This window comes from Hyperolius riggenbachi, chromosome 7 (genome assembly GCF_040937935.1).
Source record: "Hyperolius riggenbachi isolate aHypRig1 chromosome 7, aHypRig1.pri, whole genome shotgun sequence".
Lineage (NCBI taxonomy): Eukaryota > Metazoa > Chordata > Amphibia > Anura > Hyperoliidae > Hyperolius > Hyperolius riggenbachi.
Window position 1 is genome coordinate 178977739 of NC_090652.1, and position 25422 is coordinate 179003160.

At 43.2% G+C, this 25422-nt stretch overlaps 1 protein-coding gene across 1 annotated transcript in view; it reads right to left on the minus strand.

Annotated features, from left to right (window-relative positions):
* The window catches only part of SLC40A1 (solute carrier family 40 member 1), a 445358-nt gene that overhangs the window by 41586 nt on the left and 378350 nt on the right, over nt 1-25422 (minus strand). Inside the window, exons 6-7 of the mRNA XM_068244931.1 lie at nt 19851-20093; nt 16592-17227 (exon numbers count right to left, since the gene is read on the minus strand). Of these exons, the coding sequence (XP_068101032.1) occupies nt 16592-17227; nt 19851-20093 (879 nt within the window). The remainder of the gene's footprint in view (nt 1-16591; nt 17228-19850; nt 20094-25422) is intronic.

Consider the following 25422-nt stretch of genomic DNA (forward strand, 5'->3'; position numbering starts at 1 on the left):
AGTGGAGAATTATTAGGCAAATGAGTATTTTGACCACATCATCCTCTTTATGCATGTTGTCTTACTCCAAGCTGTATAGGCTCGAAAGCCTACTACCAATTAAGCATATTAGGTGATGTGCATCTCTGTAATGAGAAGGGGTGTGGTCTAATGATATCAACACCCTATATCAGGTGTGCATAATTATTAGGCAACTTCTTTTCCTTTGGCAAAATGGGTCAAAAGAAGGACTTGACAGGCTCAGAAAAGTCAAAAATAGTGAGATATCTTGCAGAGGGATGCAGCATTCTTAAAATTGCAAAGCTTCTGAAGCGTGATCATCGAACAATCAAGCGTTTCATTCAAAATAGTCAACAGGGTCGCAAGAAGCGTGTGGAAAAACCAAGGCGCAAAATAACTGCCCATGAACTGAGAAAAGTCAAGCGTGCAGCTGCCAAGATGCCACTTGCCACCAGTTTGGCCATATTTCAGAGCTGCAACATTACTGGAGTGCCCAAAAGCACAAGGTGTGCAATACTCAGAGATATGGCCAAGGTAAGAAAGGCTGAAAGACGACCACCACTGAACAAGACACACAAGCTGAAACGTCAAGACTGGGCCAAGAAATATCTCAAGACTGATTTTTCTAAGGTTTTATGGGCTGATGAAATGAGAGTGAGTCTTGATGGGCCAGATGGATGGGCCCGTGGCTGGATTGGTAAAGGGCAGAGAGCCAGCAAGGTGGAGGTGGAGTACTGGTTTGGGCTGGTATCATCAAAGATGAGCTTGTGGGGCCTTTTCGGGTTGAGGATGGAGTCAAGCTCAACTCCCAGTCCTACTGCCAGTTTCTGGAAGACACCTTCTTCAAGCAGTGGTACAGGAAGAAGTCTGCATCCTTCAAGAAAAACATGATTTTCATGCAGGACAATGCTCCATCACACGCATCCAAGTACTCCACAGCATGGCTGGCAAGATAGGGTATAAAAGAAGAAAAACTAATGACATGGCCTCCTTGTTCACCTGATCTGAACCCCATTGAGAACCTGTGGTCCATCATAAAATGTGAGATTTACAAGGAGGGAAAACAGTACACCTCTCTGAACAGTGTCTGGGAGGCTGTGGTTGCTGCTGCACACAATGTTGATGGTGAACAGATCAAAACACTGACAGAATCCAGGGATGGCAGGCGTTTGAGTGTCCTTGCAAAGAAAGTTGGCTATATTGGTCACTGATTTGTTTTTGTTTTGTTTTTGAATGTCAGAAATGTATATTTGTGAATGTTGAGATGTTATATTGGTTTCACTGGTAAAAATAAATAATTGAAAAGAGTATATATTTGTTTTTTGTTAAGTTGCCTAATAATTATGCACAGTAATAGTCACCTGCACACACAGATATCCCCCTAAAATAGCTAAAACTAAAAACAAACTAAAAACTACTTTCAAAAATATTCAGCTTTGATATTAATGAGTTTTTTGGGTTCATTGAGAACATGGTTGTTGTTCAATAATAAAATTATTCCTCAAATATACAACTTGCCTAATAATTCTGCACTCCCTGTAATTGCAAGCCCTTATTTGCAAAAACAAGCATAATATACCCTTATGGCATACATATCTAAAAAGAGTCCCTAAGTCCCTAATTTATGTATTTTATTTTAAATTATGTTACTTTGTTTATTTTCATATATTCTGAACCAAAATGAAAAGCTTGTAAAAAGAAGTTTATTGCTTTTGATTCAGTTTGTCACAGTTTGTCACCAAATAGAATTCACAAGACATAGGCCTCAACACTAAAATACCCTAAAATCTATTGTACAACTTATCATGGTTAAAATAATACCACGTATCTCTCAGTTGATGGCTAGTTGGGAATCTAGCAGGCCATTAACTCCGAAAAGTGTAACTGGCTTTGTGCAGGCCAATTTTCTCCACAAAGTATTTTAGCACTATTCCTTGTTTGCATAGTCCCCGAAGAGACGGGACATCAGATAAAGGTCACAAATGTCACCATTATGGAAAGCTAACAACCAGGGCTATTCAAAAGTGGGTTTTTGTAAGCTACCGACTGTAGTTTTACTGAAACTTTCCCCAGTTTGTTCATAATTTTGAAAATTACTTTTTTTGAATGGATGAATTGAGTTTGTCCCTACCTATTGGACAGGGGTCCAAGATAAAAGACACATCAAAATGTATTATACAGTTCTTTATGATTACAATGAGGTCACATATAAGTCATTTGATGACAAACTGGACACACAACAATCCATTATTCTCAAGGTGTGCTTTTTTGCAGGCCATTTATTTTATTTTATTGCACTAATTGCTGTTAATGCACTAATTCCATTCTTTGTTTGCAAAACCCCAGAAAAGCCAGGACATCTGCCACAAAAGTCTCCGTTATGGAAAGCTAACAACCAGGGCTATTTAAAAATGGGTGTATTGTAAACTACCGCCTCTTCTAGGTTTGCTGAAACTAGGGCAGGGAGAAGGTCCACCACCAACAGAGGCTGAGATGCCCAAGTGCACCCCCCCCCCTTCCTTCCTGTGCCATAGCCGAACAGTATCTATATGATAAAGCAGCAGCAGCATGAACATACATGACTCTTCAACAACAGTGCCTACTCACTGTTTTAAAGTATGGCCACAGGCACCAGTTGAGTCCTGACTACCTCTGGCAGAGCAGCAGACGCTGAGAGGGATGTTCAAGAGAACGTCCAAACATAGGCTAAGCTGATGCTGGCTCTCTCTACACACATGTCCGGCTGCTGGAGAGAGCTGTGCTGCCTGGCAACAGGGTTGTCAACCTAATTTTTGATTTTTTTATGGACAAAAGGCCCAAATAATATGGACACTCAAAATTTTGGACGGATGGGGCGTAGTCATCAGCACACTTTTATGGAGAGAGTTGGGTGGGGCTAAACTGTGGACGTGGTTAAATTTTTAAAGAGAACCCGAGATGGGTTTTAAGAAAGCTATTAGTAAGACAAGGGTGCCCTCTTTCCCCCATCATCTTTGTTAATAATGGAGACACTAGCTTAGAAAATCAAATTAAACCCCCTTGTCAATGGAGTTAGAATAGGCAACACCCATCACATTATAAACCTATTCGCAGATGATGTCGCATTGATCCTGACCGACCCTCTAAAACAAGGGTCCCCAAACGTTTTGGGTCGAGGGCCGGATCAACATACTTCAGAATGCTGGGGGGCCGGAATGTACATAGAAGTTTTTGCGGGCCAGACAGTGATGCATACTAAGGTGACAACCTTCAGTCCAATTGGACAACAGTGTCACCTGATGTGGAATTTGATTGGAAACCAGTGAATTACTGCTTTCTGGCTTCATTCTATATGCAGACCACCAATATTTAAATCAATAATGCCTGAAAGGCAAAAAGGTACTGCGCTCCACAGCACTTAAAAAGTCTATAGCACCAATATCACCAGCATCTGTCGGGGATCCGCAGACTTTACTTGAGTACACACACTTCAATTACAATCCAGTCCAGATAAAAAAGTTGCGATCACAATCCTGATCTCCCAACGTGAGTATAGGATTTCCCTGTAAAGAATCGAAATATAGTGCAGTATTGCTTTTCAGGAACCACCCAGTGATTCACTTCACACGATTGTGTAAGAGATAACCTCCACCCAGATACAGAGGGAACACGGGGGGACACTTTTTCACCCCCTTCGTGAGTGAGTCTCACTCACCAAATAGTTTCTTGTATTCCAGCATAACAGCCCTCCAACCTGGGCAGCAACAGTTAAAACCTTCAAAGTATAAAAAGCGGGACTCGCATAGCGTAAAAACCTTTTACATTTATTGCTAAAACACTGCATAAAATATGCATACCAGATTCCAGTTTCACAAGCGCTTGTCTATGTGTGCCAGCAACGCCGCGGTCGGATCTCCGCTGCACGCCACAGTCCCCGCTTGGATTACTTCCTCCTTCCGTCCCGCGGGACTCCTTAGCTCCGCCCTACGCGTTTCGTCATACGACTCATCAGGGGCATGGAGTCACGCTCGTATGGGACGCTATTTGAATGCCTAAATGTGCCCACCCACCTTATTTCTCCCATCCCCTTGTTACCTCCCCCTCTCATGCATATGCATGCATCCCGCCCCTACCATACGGCCTGCAACGGGATCCCCGCTTAGTGCAAACACACACAAATCACCATTCTGTACATCCCACAGATAACCCACCCGCCGTCCACACCATGCCTTTCCATTACATCTTACCTCTAAATACATAATACATCTCCCCCCTCTTATACTCCATCCCGTGTATAAATCATTATTATACATTACTTGATTGTTATAACCCCCAACCTTAGTGCATTGCTTTAATCAATACCAATACCAATTCCAATTGGACAACAGTGTCACCTGATGTGGAATTTGATTGGAAACCAGCGAATTACTGCTTTCTGGCTTCATTCTATATGCAGACCACCAATATTTAAAGATGTAGCTGACTGCATCTATAATACATTTTGTGTGTGTGTGTGTGTGGGGGGGGGGGTGGTGGTAAAAAAGCCTCAGGGGGCCACATTCGGCCCGCGGGCCTTAGTTTGAGGACCACTGCTCTAAACTCTTTGATCCATGTGATGAAAGACTTGACTTCATTCTCAGAGGCCTCGTATTACAAGCTAAACCAACATAAGTTGGTAATACTAGGCCTTAATATCGCCCCATTTCAAAAAATTGAAATCTCTAACAAATTTAATTTCCCTTGGGCTGACTCTGAGGTTTCCTATTTGGGTATCAAGTTGACAGCCAAAGCGGAGAAATTATTCGCTAGCAATTATGTTCCCCTGCTTGATACTATTAGAAAAGATTGTTCTGAAATGTCTAAGGTCTGGTTAAGCTGGTCTGGGTGTATAGCAACATTCAAAATGTTTATATTGCCAAAGATTTTATATATACTAAGAACTGTTAATATTCCTTTCCTTTGCGTAAATCTTTTCTAGAGGATATAAAGAAATGTATCAATAATTTTATTTGGAAAGGGAAAAAAATACGCATTCCATATAAGGTCATGACACTTTCTAGAAAGATAGGAGGAATGGGTCTACCCTCCTTAGAAGCCTATTATTATGCCGCATCTCTAGACTTAGCTAAACAATGGTGGAATGTCTCCACTCACAAACCTTGGGTCAAATTAGAACAATATCACCTGCAATTTAATTTAAGAGATATCCTTACTGGTGTTCTCTTAGGAGCCAAAATCGCTCCTTCCACGTTCCCGACTATACAATCCATACTTTTAGCATGGGAACGCCTGATCAAATACCTGCCAAACACAAAAGACACCCATACTCTCGTTATTCCCATATCAGCTCTAAAACTTTTCACCCCGCCCTCACCTCAACCTCCTACCCTGGTACAAAGCAAACTTGACGTCGCCCCGAGCTTTTCTGTTCTTCAATTACTTTTTTACAGACTTAACCTCTTTATGTGAAATAGCGGAATTTAATTTAGCTTTTATCAGTTACAGAGAAAGTAGGTATCTGAACAGTATTCGGGAATCTGAGGATGTCAGGGGCAGACATTCAGGATCTATCTGTAGTAATCCCACCATAGAGTTTAGTATAATAATTGAAGAAGAGTGTGACAATATGGAAAGGATCAAAAGATATGTTACCCTGCTGGTCTCTAACCGGGAACAGCCTATTCTGCACCAGAAAGCAGAATCAAGTTTTCGTGCAAGCAGAGTATCAGGCTTATTAAAGTTATCATAACATTTCTGATTAGTAAGCCAAAGAGAACACTCAGCTCTTTTAACCCCCTTGCCGGTCTAATTCCCGCCGGCAAGGGGGCAGCGCAGCACTTTATTTATTTATTTATTTTTAATCATGTAGCGAGCCCAGGGCTCGCTACATGATAGCCGCTGAGCAGCGGCAGCTCTACAGCCACTCTGATCGACTTCGGCGATCAGAGTAAGCAGGAAATCCCGTTCAGAACGGGATTTCCTGCTGGGCTTCCCCGGTCGCCATGGCAACGGGGCGGGATGACGTCACCGACGTCATGGACGTCGGGGCGTCAGAGGGAATCCCGATCCACCCCTCAGCGCTGCCTGGCCCTAATTGGCCAGGCTGCACAAGGGGTCTTTGGGGGGGGGGGGGCGGCGCGACGCGGCAGATAGTGGCGGATCGGCGGCGAGCGGCGGCGATCGGATGTTACAAGCAGCTAGCAAAGTGCTAGCTGCATGTAATAAAAAAAAATTGTGAAAATCGGCCCAGCGGGGCCTGAGAAATCCTCCCGCGCAGGTTACCCCGAGCTGAGCTCGGGATAACCGGCAAGGAGGTTAAACATCAAAGACCTCAATTCCTGATGCAAATTCGAAAGCTGGTGCAGAGAGAATGGGTCCTCTGGAGTTGCATGTGTCATTTCAAGCTCCTTAATCTGCTGCTGGAGGTCTCTAACTCAAGCAATATGCATTTTCTTCCTTTGTGCTGAAATCTTAATTAGGATGCCCCTATTCATAGCCTTCAAGGCTTCCTATCTAATATTACATGAGGTGTCTTCCACAGAGTTAGTAGTAAGGTAGTGATCAATAGTTTCCCAAACCCTCGCCTGGATTCCAGGATCCCTCATCAGGGACTCATTAAGTCTCCATTTAAACTGAGTAGAAGAACCCTGAGCAGAAAGTGTTGCCTGGACTGAAGCATGATCAGACCATGATATCTCAGATAACTCAACACTTTTTACTCCATCCAGGACAGTAGCATCCATGAAAATGAAATCAATCCTTGAATAGGACTTAAAGAGACACTGAAGCGAAAAAAAATATATGATATAATGAATTGGTTGTGTACTATGAATAATTACTAGAAGATTAGCATCAAAGAAAATATTCTCATATTTTTATTTTCAGGTATATAGTGATTTTTCTAACATTGCATCATTCTCTAATATGTGCAGATTACACAACACTCAGCATTCAAAATGATTCTTTCAGAGCAGTCTGTGAACTAATGACCTCTCCTCTGGCAGAGAAAAAGTAAATAGTTAACTAACAGTTGAGATAATAAAAGTCAGAAAACAGCCCTCTCCACGACTTTGAAAGTCGTAGAGATTAATGGCTTTTTTGCATAGAGATAACAACTGGAGTTTCTTAACTCTTCTTGTACTAGAAACAATTAGACTGATGTATCTGATCTTAATGTTTTATTTCTTAGCTGCACTACACATACAAATCATAATATCATAATTTTTTTTTCGCTTCAGTGTCTCTTTAAAAGGAGTGTCCCCTCTCCTCAAGATGCAAAAACCCTCAAAGAGTCACATACGTTACTTTCCGTGAGGAAAGACAAAACCGCTCTATCAGGGTGTCTAATTTGCCCCGGGCTGCAAATGTTTGCAAATGAATGCATTCCCATGCGTAGTCCCCTACACTGTGCAGAAGTACCCAGGTAATCGTAGGTGTCCTAACTCTGTCCCTGTGTAGACATGCAAACATTAATTGCATCAAACCTATCTAGGGATTAGGAGCACATATCCTGACGTCCTCTCCTGGGACAGATAGCGCATCATACCAATCACACAAGGGAGCTAACGTAATGTATCCATGTGCACCATGCACATACACCAGCATAAGGTGCGTGCATGCTGACAAAAAACACAGACAGGAAGGATGGAGTACAGTGGATTAAAACTCTGGCCACCAAGGGTCACTAAAAAGAATAAAAAACACATATATCCAGGCACATCTCCTCTAGTAAAGGTATTTTAATAAGTTAAGGAAAGCCAATGATACAAGTTGCACAAACTGAGAAATGTATCCGAGACCCGACCTCTTGTGGTTAATATAGGCAGAATCAGCAGGAAGATCAAGGAAGGTATAAAAAGCCATCCATCCAGTAGATCCCAACATAGTTGTAACATGCAGCATCAAAAAGCTTCCCTGTCAATCAATAGGAAACAATATAGTCTTTGAAGAAATCAGAAGCATGGGGGAAGGCAAAATGATCAAAAGACATTGAGAACAGGCCATAAAGAGGCCCACCATAAGGGCAAAAAAAAGCACATTCTGGTGAGTATGGGTCATGGGGGGGGGGGGTTCTCCCTCTCTGGAGCTTTCCGGGCCAGTCTGGGGATGTCCTGTTGGTCAAAGACTTGTTATTTGAAGATTTCCCAGGGCCCACCTTGGTCTACGTGACACGTGGTGGTGAAAGACGTGACTGTGAGGTAGAAGGAAGGGCATGCTGATCCTTGCCATTCTCCAGATCCACCCTAGTAAGAATATCGGGGCTCATGTGGGAGCCATACACAACCAACTGTTTTCCATTAAACAGTATTATCAGTTTGAATTGAAGGGGAACTACATATAATATCAATACCAGATATTATGTTTCACAAGCAACGCCATGAGGGGTTTCAGGGTAATAGGTGATAAATCTGGAAAAAGCATCAGATTATCCTCTCTGAAAGAGATGTCAGGCATGTTCCTAACATCCGATAAGATTTCTTCTTTTGTGCTGTAATAATGAAAGCGGAAAATGACATCCCTAGGATGCTCATTGTCACAAGGTTTAGGATTGAGCGCCCTATGTGCCCTATCCATCCTGAGCTCTGTAGCAGGAAGGTCAGGCAGAAAGGTGGAAAAGTCCAGATGGGGAACCAGATCTGTTACTGATTCGGGGATACCCCGCACCCGCAGGTACTCCTCCTATTCCTGTTCTCTTGCTCTGTATGTCAGTTCTAATTTATGCAAAATTCTGCTCTGTGTGCAAAAAGCTTTCACCTCATTTAGACCCTCCTCAAGATCATGTATGCGGTCCCCCAATAAAGATATCTCTGACCTGATCTCCTGGACTGCTGCTGAGTTGGTGGTTTTCACCAGCTTCTCCATATCCTGAAACAACCATTTCAAATCATCTTTGGTAGCAGTGGTGCTTTCTCCAGAGTCTGAGCGGCGTCATCACCATTTTGGGCCCTGTTGTTCTGGTGTGGGGAGTGGAAAGCTCCGGAATTCCCAGGCCTGTGTCCACACCCATCTTTGGGCCCATCGTGAACAAGCGGAGAAGGTCCAATGCCACCGGAAAGTCACTCGGGGAGGTTGGCGGGGAGAAAATGAGCTTTAGAGGCCGATTGGAGCCAGCGCTGCTCCTCCATGCATCTGGTCAGCAGCACGTCCAGGCTCCACCCCATTTTAGAATTATTTTACTACAAAGTTTTTCAAGCATTTTAAATGTCTAGCCTCCTGTGCAATCCCCATACGTACCACTGTATCACTTCACGCAAGAAGCATTTGATGACGTCCAAATAAAAGTGGCATGACTTCATCCAGAGACTTTGGGCCTGATTCACAAAGCGGTGATAACTCAGTTATCACACCTAAAAGACTTTAGGCGTGATAACCTTTGCACCGCTGAGTTAGCACCGCTTTGTGCTCTTTATCGCGCGCAAAGTCCCAAACGCAATCGCGCAATTCCACGCGCAGAGCCCATAGGGTTTAATGGGCGCATCGCGCGCACTGCACCGTGTGCCACGCGATTGCGGTATTTCGCGCGAGTTTCATTTTATCATGCCTAAACTGAGTTTAGGCATGATAAAGGGCTTTTCACAGGCATGCAAACACTTTGCACCGCTTTGTGAATCAGGCCCCTTGAGAGGTTGCTAATTGAAAATACCAGATAGGTATGAAATAACCTGATGCAGCCATTGAAGAGAACCCAAGGTGGGTTTTAAGAATGCTTTTAGGACACAGAGGCTGGTTCTGCATAGAATGACCAGCCTCTGTTACCATAATGTGTCCCCCGCCCAGCCGCGCTCTGCTGTCTCCCAGAAAAAAACACTGTGCTAGCGACATGCAGCTTGTCGCTAGCTGGCTGTTTACATCCAGGCTGTCATTTATTGCCACTCCGCCGCCTCCTCTATAGCGTAGTTCCCCGCCTTTGTCCGTTCCCTCCAGTCAGCTTACGGAGGCGGGGAGGGAAGGGACGCAGGCGGGGAGCGGCGCTATAGAGGAGGCAGGGGCATGGTGGTAAATGACAGCCTGGATGTAAACAGCCGGCTTGTGACAGGCTGCATGTCTCTAGCATGGCAGTTTTTATTCTGGGGGACAGCAAAGCGCAGGGGGTTCCTAGGGGGGCACAGTATAGTAACAGAGGCTGGTCATTGTATGCAGAACCAGCCTCTGTGTCCTAATTTGTAAAGCAGTAACACAGAGGCGCCAAGTAGAGTAAAATCGATTAAAAACGGTTTAAAAGGGGGAAGTTGGTGGCGATTTCCAGATTACATGCTATATATCAAAATTGAATGCAAGGGATCCCCAATCCACCTAACTTCTTGGGAATAATGGTAATCTGTTTTGCCATTCTAGGCTTTTTCCTGGTCCATAAATATGATTTCAATGTTTTATTCCATGTCCAAGAAGAAATGGTATGTGCATTGTCCTAAAGATACAGTATATGTAATTTTAGAGAGAATGAACATTTTAAATGTTGCGAGTCTTCCAGCCCAAGATAATTTGTGGGTTTTCATGTCTTGTAGCTCAAACTGTATTTAACCTCCCTGGCGGTAAGCCCGAGCTGAGCTCGGGCTATGCCGCGCAGGGGGAGATCTCAGCCCCTGGTGGGGCGATTTTTATTCTGTAAATTGCTGTGCGCGCAGCCAGCACTTTGCTAGCCGCGCGCACAGCTTGATCGTCGCCGCTCTGCGGCGATCGGCCGCACGCAGCGGCGAAAGAGGGCCCCCCCTCGCCAGAGCCCTGCGCTGCCCGGACCAATGAGTTCCGGGCAGCGCTATGGGCTGGATCGGAGGTGTCTGACGTCAGGACGTCGGCTGACGTCCATGACGTCATCCCGATCGTCGCCATGGCGACAGGAGAAGCCAAACAGGGGAACGCGTTGTATACGCGTTCCCCTGTTTGCTATAGATGCCGGCGACGATCGCACTAGAGGGACACATGCGCCCTCTAGTGGTGTTTCATGTAGCTACCACTCTGGTAGCTTTACATGAAACAAACAAAAAAAAATTAAAAAAAAAAAGTTTTTTTGCCAATTTGGCAAAAAAAAATTAACCGCCAGGGAGGTTAACAGGGGGAGGTAATTTAGCTTACTGGTAGGTGATCAGAGGCGCCAGCAGAATAAAATTAATAGAAAATTGTTAAGAATTGCCGGGAGGGAAAGTGGTGGACTTCCCCTCAATAATTAGACACCAAGGTCTGTCATCGAATCAAACAAATACATTTATTCAATAGTACCCCAAAATTTGCAACGCGTTTCGTGGGAGCAGACCCACTTCTTCAGGCAATAAAACGGGGACAACAAACACTGTAAACAAAGGACAGAGGGTATTGCTATAAGATTGCCGCAAATAACAAACATACAAAAGGAAAAAAATCACAAAACGATGATATAGCAATGATCATATATCAAAAATCAGGATAATGGTAATGTAACAAAAGTAGGGACTAAATCCATAGGTGGCACATGAGCTAAGTGGAGTATCCAGACGTATACATAGGGGTATCAACATATGTACAGACAGTAAAAGTTGATGAAATTATAATAACAACAATAAGTATAAAAGATAGGGACAATAACTATACATACTAAGTTCATACGTTTGCTAGATCAAAAGCCATAACAATGTAAAACAGGATGGTAATATATCAATAAAAGAACAAAAATCAAAGTTGGCAATTAAATTTGTACAGAAGATAAAAAGGATGAAAAAATAGGGATAATAATTATGTGTTAAATACTTAAAGAGACTCCGTAACAAAAATTGCATCCTGTTTTTTATCATCCTACAAGTTCCAAAAGCTATTCTAAGGGCTGGAACCCACAGGAGCGCTTTTGGCAGCGTTTTGGCAGCACTGCGATACGCTAGCAGTTTGCCAAAACGCTGGGCTAATGTTAATGGATGGGGCAACTTCCACAGGAGCGTTTGCGTTTCCCAGAAACGCAAACGCAGGACCTGCAGCATTTTGGGAGCGTTAGCGCTTCAATGTAAAGTATTGAAACGCTAGCAGAAACGCTCAGCAAAACCTAAACTGAGCGGTTTTGCTAGCGTTTTGCGGTTAAGCACACTGTAACAAAATGAAAAATAATTCACAGGACCAATCAGGATAAAAACGCAAAACGCAAAACGCTAGGCACCCGCTGGGGAAAAAAATACAATGTTGCAAAACACGACCAAAAACGCGCATGAATCCGCTTGCAAACCGCTCAGACAAAACGCTAGCGGTTGCGTTTTGCGTTTGCGGTTTTCAGTGGGTTCCAGGCCTAATGTGTTCTGGCTTACTGCAGCACTTTGTACTATCACAGTCTCTGTAATAAATCAACTTATCTCTCACTTGTCAGACTTGTCAGCCTGTGTCTGGAAGGCTGCCAAGTTCTTCAGTGTTGTGGTTCTGTGATGCATCTCCCCCCTCCTGGCCCCTCTCTACACACTGCTGTGTGTTATTTAGATTAGAGCAGCTTCTCTCTTCTCTCTTATCTTTTACAAGCTGGATAAATCGTCCTCTGAGCTGGCTGGGCTTTCACATACTGAGGAATTACAGACAAGGGCAAAGCTGTTTGCAGGAAGAAAAGAGCAGCCTGAAACTTCAGTGCATGAGAGATGCAGGGGGAAAGAAACACACAAATGATCTCTTGAGATTCAAAAGGAATGCTGTATACAGCCTGCTTGTGTATGGATGTATTTTCTATGTGTGGACATACTGTACATCAACCTACTTCCTGTTTTGGTGGCCATTTTGTTTGTTTATAAACAAACTTTTTAAAACTGTTTTTAACCACTTTAAATGCGGCGGGGAGTGGCGAAATTGTGACAGAGGGTAATAGGAGATGTCCCCTAACGCACTGGTATGTTTACTTTTGTGTGATTTGAACAATACAGATTCTCTTTAAGGGATTAAAAAAAAATTATATATATAAATATATATATAAAAAAGTGTATATTGCTGAAGGAGTGTCCCAATATAGGGTGGAGACATGTGAAGGTCATGATTGACCCTATTTTTCCGTCCTTAAGACATGAAGGGACGGGGAAAAAAAAAAAAAATTGTATTGTAAATTCGTGATCTATTTGATCTCTTGTCCATGCCGACTTCAGTACGTGGGTAGAACCACACAATTAGCACGTAGCAGAATAGGACAGCACAAAAGAAATATTATCAAGAATTTTCCACTGCACAGTGTTTCACGCCACTTCAGCACCCACCACGACAGCAACCCATCACTATTCAATATCACACTGATTGACTCAGTGGATCCAAGCAAGCAAAATGCATTCGAGCACCTCAAAAAACGAGAAATGTTTTGGATTCAAACATTAAAAACTTTAGTTCCGGAGGGCCTCAATGAAATTTTAGAAAAAATACATTAATTATACATTCTGACAGTTTTTCTTTTATCTTAGTCACTCTCTTTTAATGGCTATTTTGTTTTACTATTTTATACCTTACAATCTGTTATTATTTATGTATCGTGTATTTTAACATGGATCTGTTTAACGCATTTTTACGTTTTATTTTCAATTGTCCCTGTCTTTTTTATCTCCTATTGTCCCTGTCTTTTGCATTTATTTGTTGCAGATATATATATGTATATATTTTGGATAACTTGCCACTGGTATTGCATATCAGGATGTTGCATATCATGCACTTTTAGAAATTGTCCCTGTTTTTTTTTATCTCCAATTGTCCCTGTTTTTTGCATTTCTTTGTTATGGGGGGAGGGGAAGGGAGAAGGAGAAAGGATAGAAGGGAAAAAGGAGGGGGGGGAAGGGAGGGGATAAGAAAGAGGGAAGGGGAGAAGAGTAAAAGAGGGGAAACTGTCCAGATAAGTTTTGCTTTTTTTTTTTTTTTTTTTCCCCTCCCTACGCCCATGACAGTACGCATCACTGATGACACTTTCCCACCAAAAAGTGCAGCCCAATCAGACTCAGCGGCTCCCTGCAGTCTGATTCGCTAGATCAATATCACCATGACCATCCACACCTCCCTCCCACATCAAATGAGCCTTCCCATTGGCTAGATGACATTCTGCTTTCACATTTAAACCAGCCAGCATCCTCAGACCAGTACAGAGGTGCTAAATTCACTGCACATTGATTGCTGGTAAGTGTGCATCTGTTATTTATGCTGTTTATGCCCTTTTTTTTGCCTATTTTTAATCCCCCTTTTTTTGCCCCAATATGTTCACCTAAACATGTCACTAATTAATATGACTCTAGCACCATGTAACCGCTGTCCCTGGTGGTGTTATTATTATTTTTATCTTTCCCCATGTGTTCATACTTTCCTGTATCCTTTACTCCTATAGCCTTGTCTTTAATGGTGGTATCTCTAATGCAAAACCTTATACCCCATGGCCATCTCTTACTAGCAAAACCACGGGTTCTTTGACACTAAGCACATACCTAGTCTCTTTTTTTTTTTCTTTTCTTCCTGTCCCTTCATGTCTTAAGGACGGAAAAATAGGGTCAATCATGACCTTCACATGTCTCCACCCTATATTGGGACACTCCTTCAGCAATATACACTTTTTTATATATATATTTATATATATAAATTTTTTTTAATGTCTTAAGTATTTAACACATAATTATTATCCCTATTTTTTCATCCTTTTTATCTTCTGTACAAATTCAATTGCCAACTTTGATTTTTGTTCTTTTATTGATATATTACCATCCTGTTTTACATTGTTATGGCTTTTGATCTAGCAAACGTATGAACTTAGTATGTATAGTTATTGTCCCTATCTTTTATACTTATTGTTGTTATTATAATTTCATCAACTTTTACTGTCTGTACATATGTTGATACCCCTATGTATACGTCTGGATACTCCACTTAGCTCATGTGCCACCTATGGATTTAGTCCCTACTTTTGTTACATTACCATTATCCTGATTTTTGATATATGATCATTGCTATATCATCGTTTTGTGATTTTTTTTCCTTTTGTATGTTTGTTATTTGCGGCAATCTTATAGCAATACCCTCTGTCCTTTGTTTACAGTGTTTGTTGTCCCCGTTTTATTGCCTGAAGAAGTGGGTCTGCTCCCACGAAACGCGTTGCAGATTTTGGGGTACTATTGAATAAATGTATTTGTTTGATTCGTTGACAGACCTTGGTGTCTAATTATTGAGGGGAAGTCCACCACTTTCCCTCCCGGCAATTCTTAACAATTTTATATTAATTTTATTCTGCTGGCGCCTCTGATCACCTACCAGTATACTTGAGTCCACCCCAGGTGGAGGGGTGACCCTACCCCATTTTTTCTGATCTACAGAGAGCGACTTCTTAATCCTGAGTGAGGACAGGTCTAATCTCCTCACCTGCCTATACACAGTGGTTGCCTGAGCGGTAACCCATGTTTGTGAGTTTAACCATCTCACCTATTCATTTCCCTTCGTATCTCTGACATACTACACCATATTGGGCTCTCGATTTCTCTCTTTTTTACAGGTAATTTAGCTTGTTTCATTTATTTGCTTTATCAGATAGCTTTATACCTGAATATTGTACCAATTACCGAAGTGAAGGCAAACTGTTTCTGAATCAGACTTTTAGTGTAATTGGATACAGGGCAGGTTCTAGACTTTTTGCTGCCTGAGGCAAACTTGTGAGGATGCGCCCCTCCCTTCTGCTGTGCAAGTCAAATTAAACACTGCTGCTCTCCTGCATCCTCCCTCCTCACTCACTATCAGACTCCTCACACAGCACAACAAGCTGCTTTCCCCCAGACTCCTTACACAGTGCAACAAAACTGCTTTTCCCCAATGATGACCTCTTCACCTCGCTTACTCTCCTCTTGCTTCTCCTCCTACTCTGACTGCATGCTGTAAGTGTAAACACAGTACAAACATGCTGCCCCTGCAATCTCTGTGCCTGATGCAAATGTTTAACCTTGCTTCGTGAGAGAACCGGCCCTTAGATATGGTAGACCCCAGTATAAATGACTTGGATTGGGTGATCTTGTAGTAAGAAAAATAGTAAAAAAAAGTGATAGCTCTTTAAATGCTGAAGTGATCCTATTGGATTGGTAAAAGCTAGGAAGGTGTCATTTGCAAATACCCAATTTTAAGGACCCTGCCTTGGTTGCTTAATTTTTTATGGAGTTTTGGTGGGTGATGGTAAAACAGACTATGGGGTAGTAGGGTTATTTTGTCTGCATTTGCCATTTGACATTGCAGAGGTCATTGCAGGCAGAAGATAAACATGTAGAAAATGAGGCTCTAGTAGAGTTTCACTGGAGGTGGCATGAACAAAAAAAGTGCTACTAGATTATATTATGTGGGGTGAAAGGCATATCATTTCTGACTGTGAAGATATGCATTCACAGTCATGGGTTTTAGAGACCATCAATTTTGTAAGGAAGCCCAGATAAGGACCTCTGCAAGGATCTAAAGCCTTGTGTTTGGTTTTTTGCCAGTAAAGCGTCTTCCCATGCACACCATTATGTTATGAATTGCTTTACAAGTAAAACGCTAGGTTTTCCTATAGATTTTTTTGTTTGTGTTTTTGCAAACTGATTCATTCATCAGTATTCAGTAATAGCCAGTTACTGAGCCCAGAGATGTGATACTTCTAATTACATTTATAATTCAAAACGTTAAAAAAAAATAGATTTCAGCTTACCAACTCTGGCTGCGATGACTCCAGCAAACAGTAGACTGACTGAAACCAATGGTATAGGAAAATCATCAGGTTCATTGATGGTTGAGTTATACGGTAGATTCGGCATATCAGTTGTAACATAATCACGAGAAGCTCCACTTGAAGGAACTGTAGGGAACACTTTTTTTTCCATATCTTCAAATGGAGAAACAGTGAGGTCTAATGGACTTCCAGGCATAAATACTGATATTACACAAAGAACAAGGCTGCTTAGCTGCACCATTCCTGACACAAATCCAGTACGAATTAGACCACACTGTTCTCTAAGCCAAGTAAATGCTACAGTTCCCATAATTCCAGATAAAGCAGATGCGCCCATGAGAATGCTGAGAACAGAGCCACTTAATCCCTGTGTATAAGCATAACCAGTAGTGATACAGTCAAATCCAAGTACCGTCATGTAGAGGAAAGCAAGACCCATGCCAGCCCAAAATACAGACTGGTTGTAGTATGCAATCCACCCATCTCTGAAGGTGCGGAATGGCTCTCGAATTTTGTCAGTGCAGCTACACTCTTTAGGAGTTTCAGAAGACGGAACAGTTTTTTCTTTCACAAGGCAATCATGTTCAGCCAATTTGTCACTGTTTGTACTTATATCTAGAAGTAGAAAACAAATGAAACATTATATCAATACAAAAAATACTTATAAAATTAAAACAAGCCAACATGAGACAAAATATTCAAACTAAGATACAAGTCAAGGTCCCACACATCAAGATTCCTTGCCATTTATATGGGCCCTGACCCTTATACAATATGTATGGGGGCAAGGATAGCGTTGCTATAAAGTGACCTGACAGCACAGGTAAAAGTCAATAGCACGTTCTCAGGAAGTTTCAGCTAAAAAAATCATGCTCCTCCAGTATGTACAGTATAAGCTGTTATTCTGTGTCTGTTTACTATCAATACAGACACAGAATAACAGCTTATACTGTACATACTGGAGGAGCAGAGATAAGCACACACTTCTGCTAGATTACTATCAGTACAGACACAGAGTCATAGCTTATAATGTTCATACTGCGGGAACAGAGATAAGCACACACTGCAGCTAGTGTACTATCAGTACAGGCACAGAGTAACAGCTTATCCTGGGCATACTGGGGGCAGCAGAGATCAGCACACACTGCATCCACTGACACAGAGTAACAGCTTATCATGGGCATACTGGAGTCAGCAGAGATCAGCACACATTGCAGCCACTGGCACAGAGCAACAGCTTATGCTGGGCATACTAGAGGCAGCAAAGATCGGCACAGTTGCAATTACTTGCTGCTGCTGGCATAGTCCTCTGTGGCTGGCCGCTGTGTGGGGAGTGGAGCGCTGGAGAGAGAGGCTGCCTGGGATTCGGAAGAGAGGTTTCATCTGCAGGTAAGTGAATGTTTTTTTTTTCTTTTACAGGTGCACCGGCCCGGCCACCCACCGCTGCTGCCCACCTACCCCCCACTGCTGCCCACCTACCCACCACTGCTACCCACCTACGCACCACTGCTGCCCACCTACCCACCACTGCTGCCCACCTACCCACCAGGCTACCCAGCAGGCTGCCCACCTACCCACCACTGCTGCCCCCCTACCCACCAGGCTACCCACCTACCCACCACTGCTGCCCACCTACCCACCACTGCTGCCCACCTACCCACCAGGCTTCCCACCTACCCACCAGACTACCCAGCAGGCTGCCCACCTACCCACCACTGCTGCCCCCCTACCCACCACTGCTACCCAGCAGGCTGCCCACCTACCCACTAGGCAATCAGGCTGCTCACCCTTCACTACCTACCCACCAGGCTATCAGCTTGACAACACTCAAATCTGCTTCCGACATTGTGTATTTTGTGGTCAGATTAACTACCGATATTGTGTATTTTGTGGTCAGATCTGCTACCGACATTGTGTATTTTGTGGTCAGTTTAACTACCGATATTGTGTATTTTGTGGTGAAATCTGGTGCTGACATTGTGTATGTTCTGGTCAAATGTGCCGCAAGATTGAATGATTTTTTTCTGGTCAAATCTGCCGACATGATTGAATGTATTTTCTTGTGAAATCTGCTCACGTAACGTGTAATGTCTGGTGAAATTTTCTCGCATTACGTGTATTTTATGTTGAAAGCTTCTGACATTTTGTGTATTTTCTGGAGAAAAGCTGCGCAATGATGTGAATTTTCTGGAGGAAGGTTGACTAAAACTTGGGTGCACTTTTAAATTAGTTCCGCCCCATCCGGTCAGGTGGAGTACCGTGGGTGGGGGTGTCTTTCAATACCTAGCACCGGGTGTCAAATGCCCTAGCTACGCCACTGATGAGGCTGTTAATTAGCCAGGCTTCTCCAAAAGCCTTGATAGCCTGGTGAATGGAAGTCCCACCCGCTCACTTCTATTCACTCCAGGGCCCCTTTTACCGGCTTTTCAAAAAGCCAAATGCAGTGAAATAACACTTCTTCACTGCCAAAATGCTTGCCCTGGAGCTTAATATACAGCACAGACCAAACGTTTGGACACACCTTCTCATTCAAAGAGTTTTCTTTATTTTCATGACTATGAACATTGTAGATTCACACTGAACGCACCCAAACTATGAAGTAACACCAAAAAGTGTGAAACAACTGAAAATGTCATATTCTAGGTTCTTCAAAGTAGCCACCTTTTGAAAATAAAGAAAACTCTTTGAATGAGAAGGTGTGTCCAAACTTTTGGTCTGTACTGTATATAAGAGAGAAATCTGGGAGAAATATAAACACCTTCCACCTCCAACCCAGCATTTCTCTCACAATACACACACACACACACACACACACGCACGCACGCACGCACGCACACGCACACACGCACACACGCACACACGCACACACGCACACACGCACACACGCACACACACACACACACACACACACACACACACATACTAGATCTATTATTGTGTGTGTGGTGGAAGAGTGAGTCCCTTCCATCACAAGGGTGAATGATGTTGATGGAGATGGATAGGGGACTAGTGTTGGGGGCAGCAGTCAGGCTTTCCTACCCTCGGTCTATTTTTGATTCAAGCAGGATTCTTGATTTTACAATATATGACAGTAGGTTTATATTGGAATCTATATAAAAATGATTGAAAATTATCTATAAAAATAATGTGATGTACCTTTGCTGTATGGCTCAAGTACTGAGAAAATTTAGGTTAGCAGTAGGAAAAAACATGTTTAGAACATTTTGATGGGAAATACCTTTTATGATCCGTTCTTTCAGTTCTTGATCTTTATCTTTTCTGCTAACTTTGATAGCCAAGGCTGGTGTCTTCTGGTAGACCTTGAACAGAAGAAGGTATTCTACACACATTGACATCAAGTTCCATGCAGCAATGAATCCACAGCCAATTACAGGAGAACCAAAGGTCATAATTTGTCCAACAGCCATAGGAGCCAATATATTCGTTAGCTGGTCAATTCGTCTCACTGTTGCATTCATATCTGGTATTAAACATAACACATTGAAAATGAATTCATAGGGAGTCATGGGAAACTGCTACCTACAATCAAAGCATATTGTAAAAAATTACACAAACATATAGCATTCATACAGATATAATTCCTGGGTAATTTAAAATTACTCAGGTTAATGATGCCATTATAAGGTGAAAGAAAAGGCAAACTATGTTACATAGTTACATAGTTATTTTGGTTGAAAAAAGACATACGTCCATCGAGTTCAACCAGTACAAATGTTTCTGTATAGTTTTTAAACATTATGGTCAATTCACATGAAGATGAATCGCCAATGGCCAACTGGAGTACACAATGCTGTGTCCACTCCAATGGTGCAACAGGCTTCTGTGGGAAACACATACGCTGTCCGGAATTGTTGCGCAGGTTGGATTTTTGTGTTGCCATTATCGATTGATAAGGGTGAATGGATCGTATTAATAACATAGGATCCTTTAGGCTCAACACACACTATACAATCTTGTTCGTTCAACCTTACCACTCAAAAAGGATTGTTTTGAAAGGCTCTTATACTACATCAAAGTATTTGAAATTTGTTGGCCCTTTTACTACATACACTTGGTAAATATGTAAAACCAAGATTGTATCGTGCATGTTGAGCCTTAGGGCCATTTCACACTATGGTGTTGTGGTAAAGTTGCATTAAGCGATGCAACGTGGTGCAACAGTACTCCAATAGCTGCAATCTCGCCCTGAAGTCAACAGTGCATTACTGCATGACCTGTGCCCCGGGTCAGTGAAAAATGGCGCCAGGCACCGCTGTTAAAAAATGGCGCCCCATAGAGGAAGTCTATTGAACGATATTTATCGTTTTATTATGTTAAAAAATGGCGCCGACCTTGTGAACGTAATTTATCATTTTAAAACCTGTTTTTTTTTGTCCTGCCTGAACGATATTTATCGTTTTAAGCCCTGCTTTGCTGCCGTTTGGAAAATGTCTGCCCGCCGACTTTAACGTTTAATAGCAAAGCCCCCTTAAAAGCTAGAAACACCACATTTTTAAGTTATGTTAAGAAGAAAATTGGGAACAAGAGGAAATTTTTTTTTTCAAAAAGACCTTATAGTTTTTGAGAAAATTGATTTTAAAGTTCTGTTTCTGACCGTGGGATAATTAAACGCCCACCAACTTTAGCGGTTAATAGCAAAGCCCCCTTAAAAGCCCCTTAAAAGTCACTATACTACCTACGCTGGGCACTATACTAGCTATACTGGGGCACGTTACTAGCTATACTGGACACTATACTGGCTATACTGGGGCACGTTACTAGCTATACTGGGCACTATACTAGCTATGCTGGGGCACGTTACTAGCTATATGGGACACGTTACTAGCTATACTGGGCACTATACTAGCTATACTGGGGCACGTTACTAGCTATACTGGGCACTATACTAGCTATACTGGGGCACGTTACTAGCTATACTGGGCACTATACTATCTATACTGGGGCACGTTACTAGCTATACTGGGCACGTTACTAGCTATACTGGGCACGTTACTAGCTATACTGGGGCACTATACTAGCTATGCTGGGCACTATACTAGCTATACTGGGGCACGTTACTAGCTATACTGGGCACTATACTAGCTATACTGGGGCACGTTACTAGCTATACTGGGCACTATACTAGCTATACTGGGGCACGTTACTAGATATACTGGGCACTATACTAGCTATACTGGGGCACGTTACTAGCTATACTGGGCACTATACTAGCTATACTGGGCACCATACTAGCTATACTGGGGCGCTACCTACCCATACTGGGCACTATACTAGCTATACTGGGGCACTACCTACCCATACTGGACACTATACTAGCTATACTGGGGCACTACCTACCCATACTGGGCACTATACTAGCTATACTGGGCACTATACTAGCTATACTGGGGCATTACCTACCCATACTGGGCATGATACTAGCTATACTGGGGCACTACCTACCCATACTGGGCACTTTACTAGCTATACTGGGGCACTACCTACCCATATTGGGCACTATACTAGCTATACTGGGCACTTTACTAGCTATACTGAGGCACCACCTACCCATACTGGGCACTATACTAGCTATACCGGGACACACTGGGGGGATCACACGGACAGCATTTCCTACCCCCGGCTTATATGAGGGTCAATAATTTTTTCCTAGATAGATAGATACTTAGAGGAATGGAAAAGTACTGTATTACTCCAGGTCCAGAAATCCGAACCCCACAATCCGTGAAAAGTTGAGTGACATAGGAACTTTCTAGAAAGAAAGGGTTGTTTGACCTCTGTACTCGACAGTGGGAGCAATCTTGGCAATACTGATGTAAAGTATAGACAATGTATGTTAGTTGGTGCTGCTCCTTTAAAAGCCACTCTGGGTGGTAATACAGGAGTAATACAGGTTTGAAGTAACACTGTATGAATACTCCCGCCACAACCCTCATATTTGATACCTGGGTATTTCTAACGTTGCATTGAATGTGGATATACATTCTATTTCTTGATGGGACCTATGGGTACCGAGAGACCGGGCAAAACAGGTATTGTGCCAATATCTCTCTTTGCAAGGTGAACTGCCTCCTGTTCCAATTATACAAGGCTGGACTTATGTGCTTGTTTCATTGCCACTCCAGGCTACACAGGGGGTTAAAACACAGCGACCCACTCAGGTCCTTGTCCACTGTTGCACGCAGGGGGGGTTACCGATGCCCTGAATTCCCCCCCCCTGGCTGCTCTCCCCGCACATCGCCTAACTCTGCACCAGCCGTAAGTGTAAGTGTAATGCAGAAAGGGGGTGACATCACTCCTCCCTCCCTCTCCATCAAGTACCCCCTCTTGAGTCCCCTTGCAGAGAACGCGCAGCGGGCGTTTAGTTTACTGGTCTGTGTGCTCCGGCTATCTTCATTCTATTTTCTGTTCCCCATGACGCGAAACAGGAAATAGAATGAAGAAGCCGTCCAGAGCGCAGAAACAGATAATCTAAACGCCCGCTGCGCGTTCTCTACAAGGGGACTCGGGAAGGGGGAACTGATGGAGAGGGAGGGTGATGTGATGTCACCCCTCTCCCTGCATTACACTTCGACGGCTGGTGCCGCAATCTTCTTGCTTTCTCCCAACTGGCACCCTTCAGTCCACCCCTACAGAGTGGCACCCTCCTTCCTTCTCTCCCCCAGAGTGGCACCCTTCACCCCACCCAATGTGAGGAGTAATGGCTGAGAGAAACTCCACTCTTGCACAAGCAAGCAGCAGGCACCTGGAGGTAAGTTTGTGAGCTGGTCAGCTCACAAACTTTTGTACAGCAGAAGGAAATGGCAGCGCTTCCAAACAGACGCTGCACCTGAATTGACTACCTGCACAGGTATGCAGAGCTCAAATAACGGGCAGGTTACACACCTTGCATTCAAAACAGGTACAGTAAAGGGGGGCGTTAGCTTCAGCATAAGTTGTGCACAAATTATCCCTAATAGACTCTCCAACGGCGGTGACGTGCCCCATAGGAGAGAAACTAACCACTAATCTAGCAGTGAAACATATAAAAAAGTGAAGCATGTTCAAACAATGAAAATTGTCCAAAAAAAAAAAGGTTAAAACCTCAAACTAATGTAACAGTGAAACATATTCAACAGTGAAACATATCCAACAGTGAGCCCTAGCTAGTCTAAAATTAAAATCATAATCCTTACCTGGTGCAGCTAGCCATAAATGGTATACACATTTGTTCAGAAGACAGCAAGCAATGGGCAGCGCGCACAGGCTGCAAGTGAAGTGAAAGCTCCAGAGATATGCCCAGCCCCTTGGGGCTAAATACACACCTTGAATACAAATCAGATGCAAATTATGTGCTAACACTAATCTAAATTCTAAAATTTGAATGCAAGCTGACACCCCTGGAGGCAGCTAGCCTGAAGTATACTTAAGTTTTGTACAGCAGAAGGAAATGGCAGCGCTTCCAAACAGACGCTGCACCTGAATTGACTACCTGCACAGACTACCTGCACAGAGCTTTCACTTCACTTGCAGCCTGTGCGCGCTGCCCATTGCTTGCTGTCTTCTGAACAAATGTGTATACCATTTATGGCTAGCTGCACCAGGTAAGGATTATGATTTTAATTTTAGACTAGCTAGGGCTCACTGTTGGATATGTTTCACTGTTGAATATGTTTCACTGTTACATTAGTTTGAGGTTTTAACCTTTTTTTTTTTTTGGACAATTTTCATTGTTTGAACATGCTTCACTTTTTTATATGTTTCACTGCTAGATTAGTGGTTAGTTTCTCTCCTATGGGGCACGTCACCGCCGTTGGAGAGTCTATTAGGGATAATTTGTGCACAACTTATGCTGAAGCTAACGCCCCCCTTTACTGTACCTGTTTTGAATGCAAGGTGTGTAACCTGCCCGTTATTTGAGCTCTGCATACCTGTGCAGGTAGTCAATTCAGGTGCAGCGTCTGTTTGGAAGCGCTGCCATTTCCTTCTGCTGTACAAAACTTAAGTATACTTCAGGCTAGCTGCCTCCAGGGGTGTCAGCTTGCATTCAAATTTTAGAATTTAGATTAGTGTTAGCACATAATTTGCATCTGATTTGTATTCAAGGTGTGTATTTAGCCCCAAGGGGCTGGGCATATCTCTGGAGCTTTCACTTAACTTGCAGCCTGTGCGCGCTGCCCATTGCTTGCTGTCTAGCTCACAAACTTACCTCCAGGTGCCTGCTGCTTGCGCAAGACACGCAGAGTGGAGTTTCTCTCAGCCATTACTCCTCACACAAACAGCCAGCTCCTGGCTCCAAGAGCTCCTGCAGCCTGTGGCTTACAAGTGTAAAGCATACAGAGCTGCGTGGAGTAATCTAGGCACAAACTTGATCCCTCCTGCACATCCAAGACACCTCTGTGCAGACACTCCTATGCATAAATGCGGCTGCCTATAGCGGTAGGTAGCATTTGCAAGGAGTGGAAATACATCTGATACAGGACTGAAGTTCAGTGGCCGGAGGAGCATATGTGCCAGTACATCTTGTGGAGGAGAAATGATAAAAGACCGAGAGCCCAATATAGTGTAGTATGCAATGGCAGGATATGGGAAGTATAACAAATAAAAATATTATACTCACAAACCAGGGTTGCCTCGGAAGCAACCACTGTCAAAGCAGGTGGGGAGAACAAGCCTGTCCCCACTCAGGAATAAAACGTCGCTCTCCGCAGGATAGAGGAAACAGTAGGGTAAAACACCCTTCCACCAAGGGTGGACTTCTGGATACGTGATTGGTGTACAGAGGCGCCGATAGTATAAAAGTGGCTAAAACA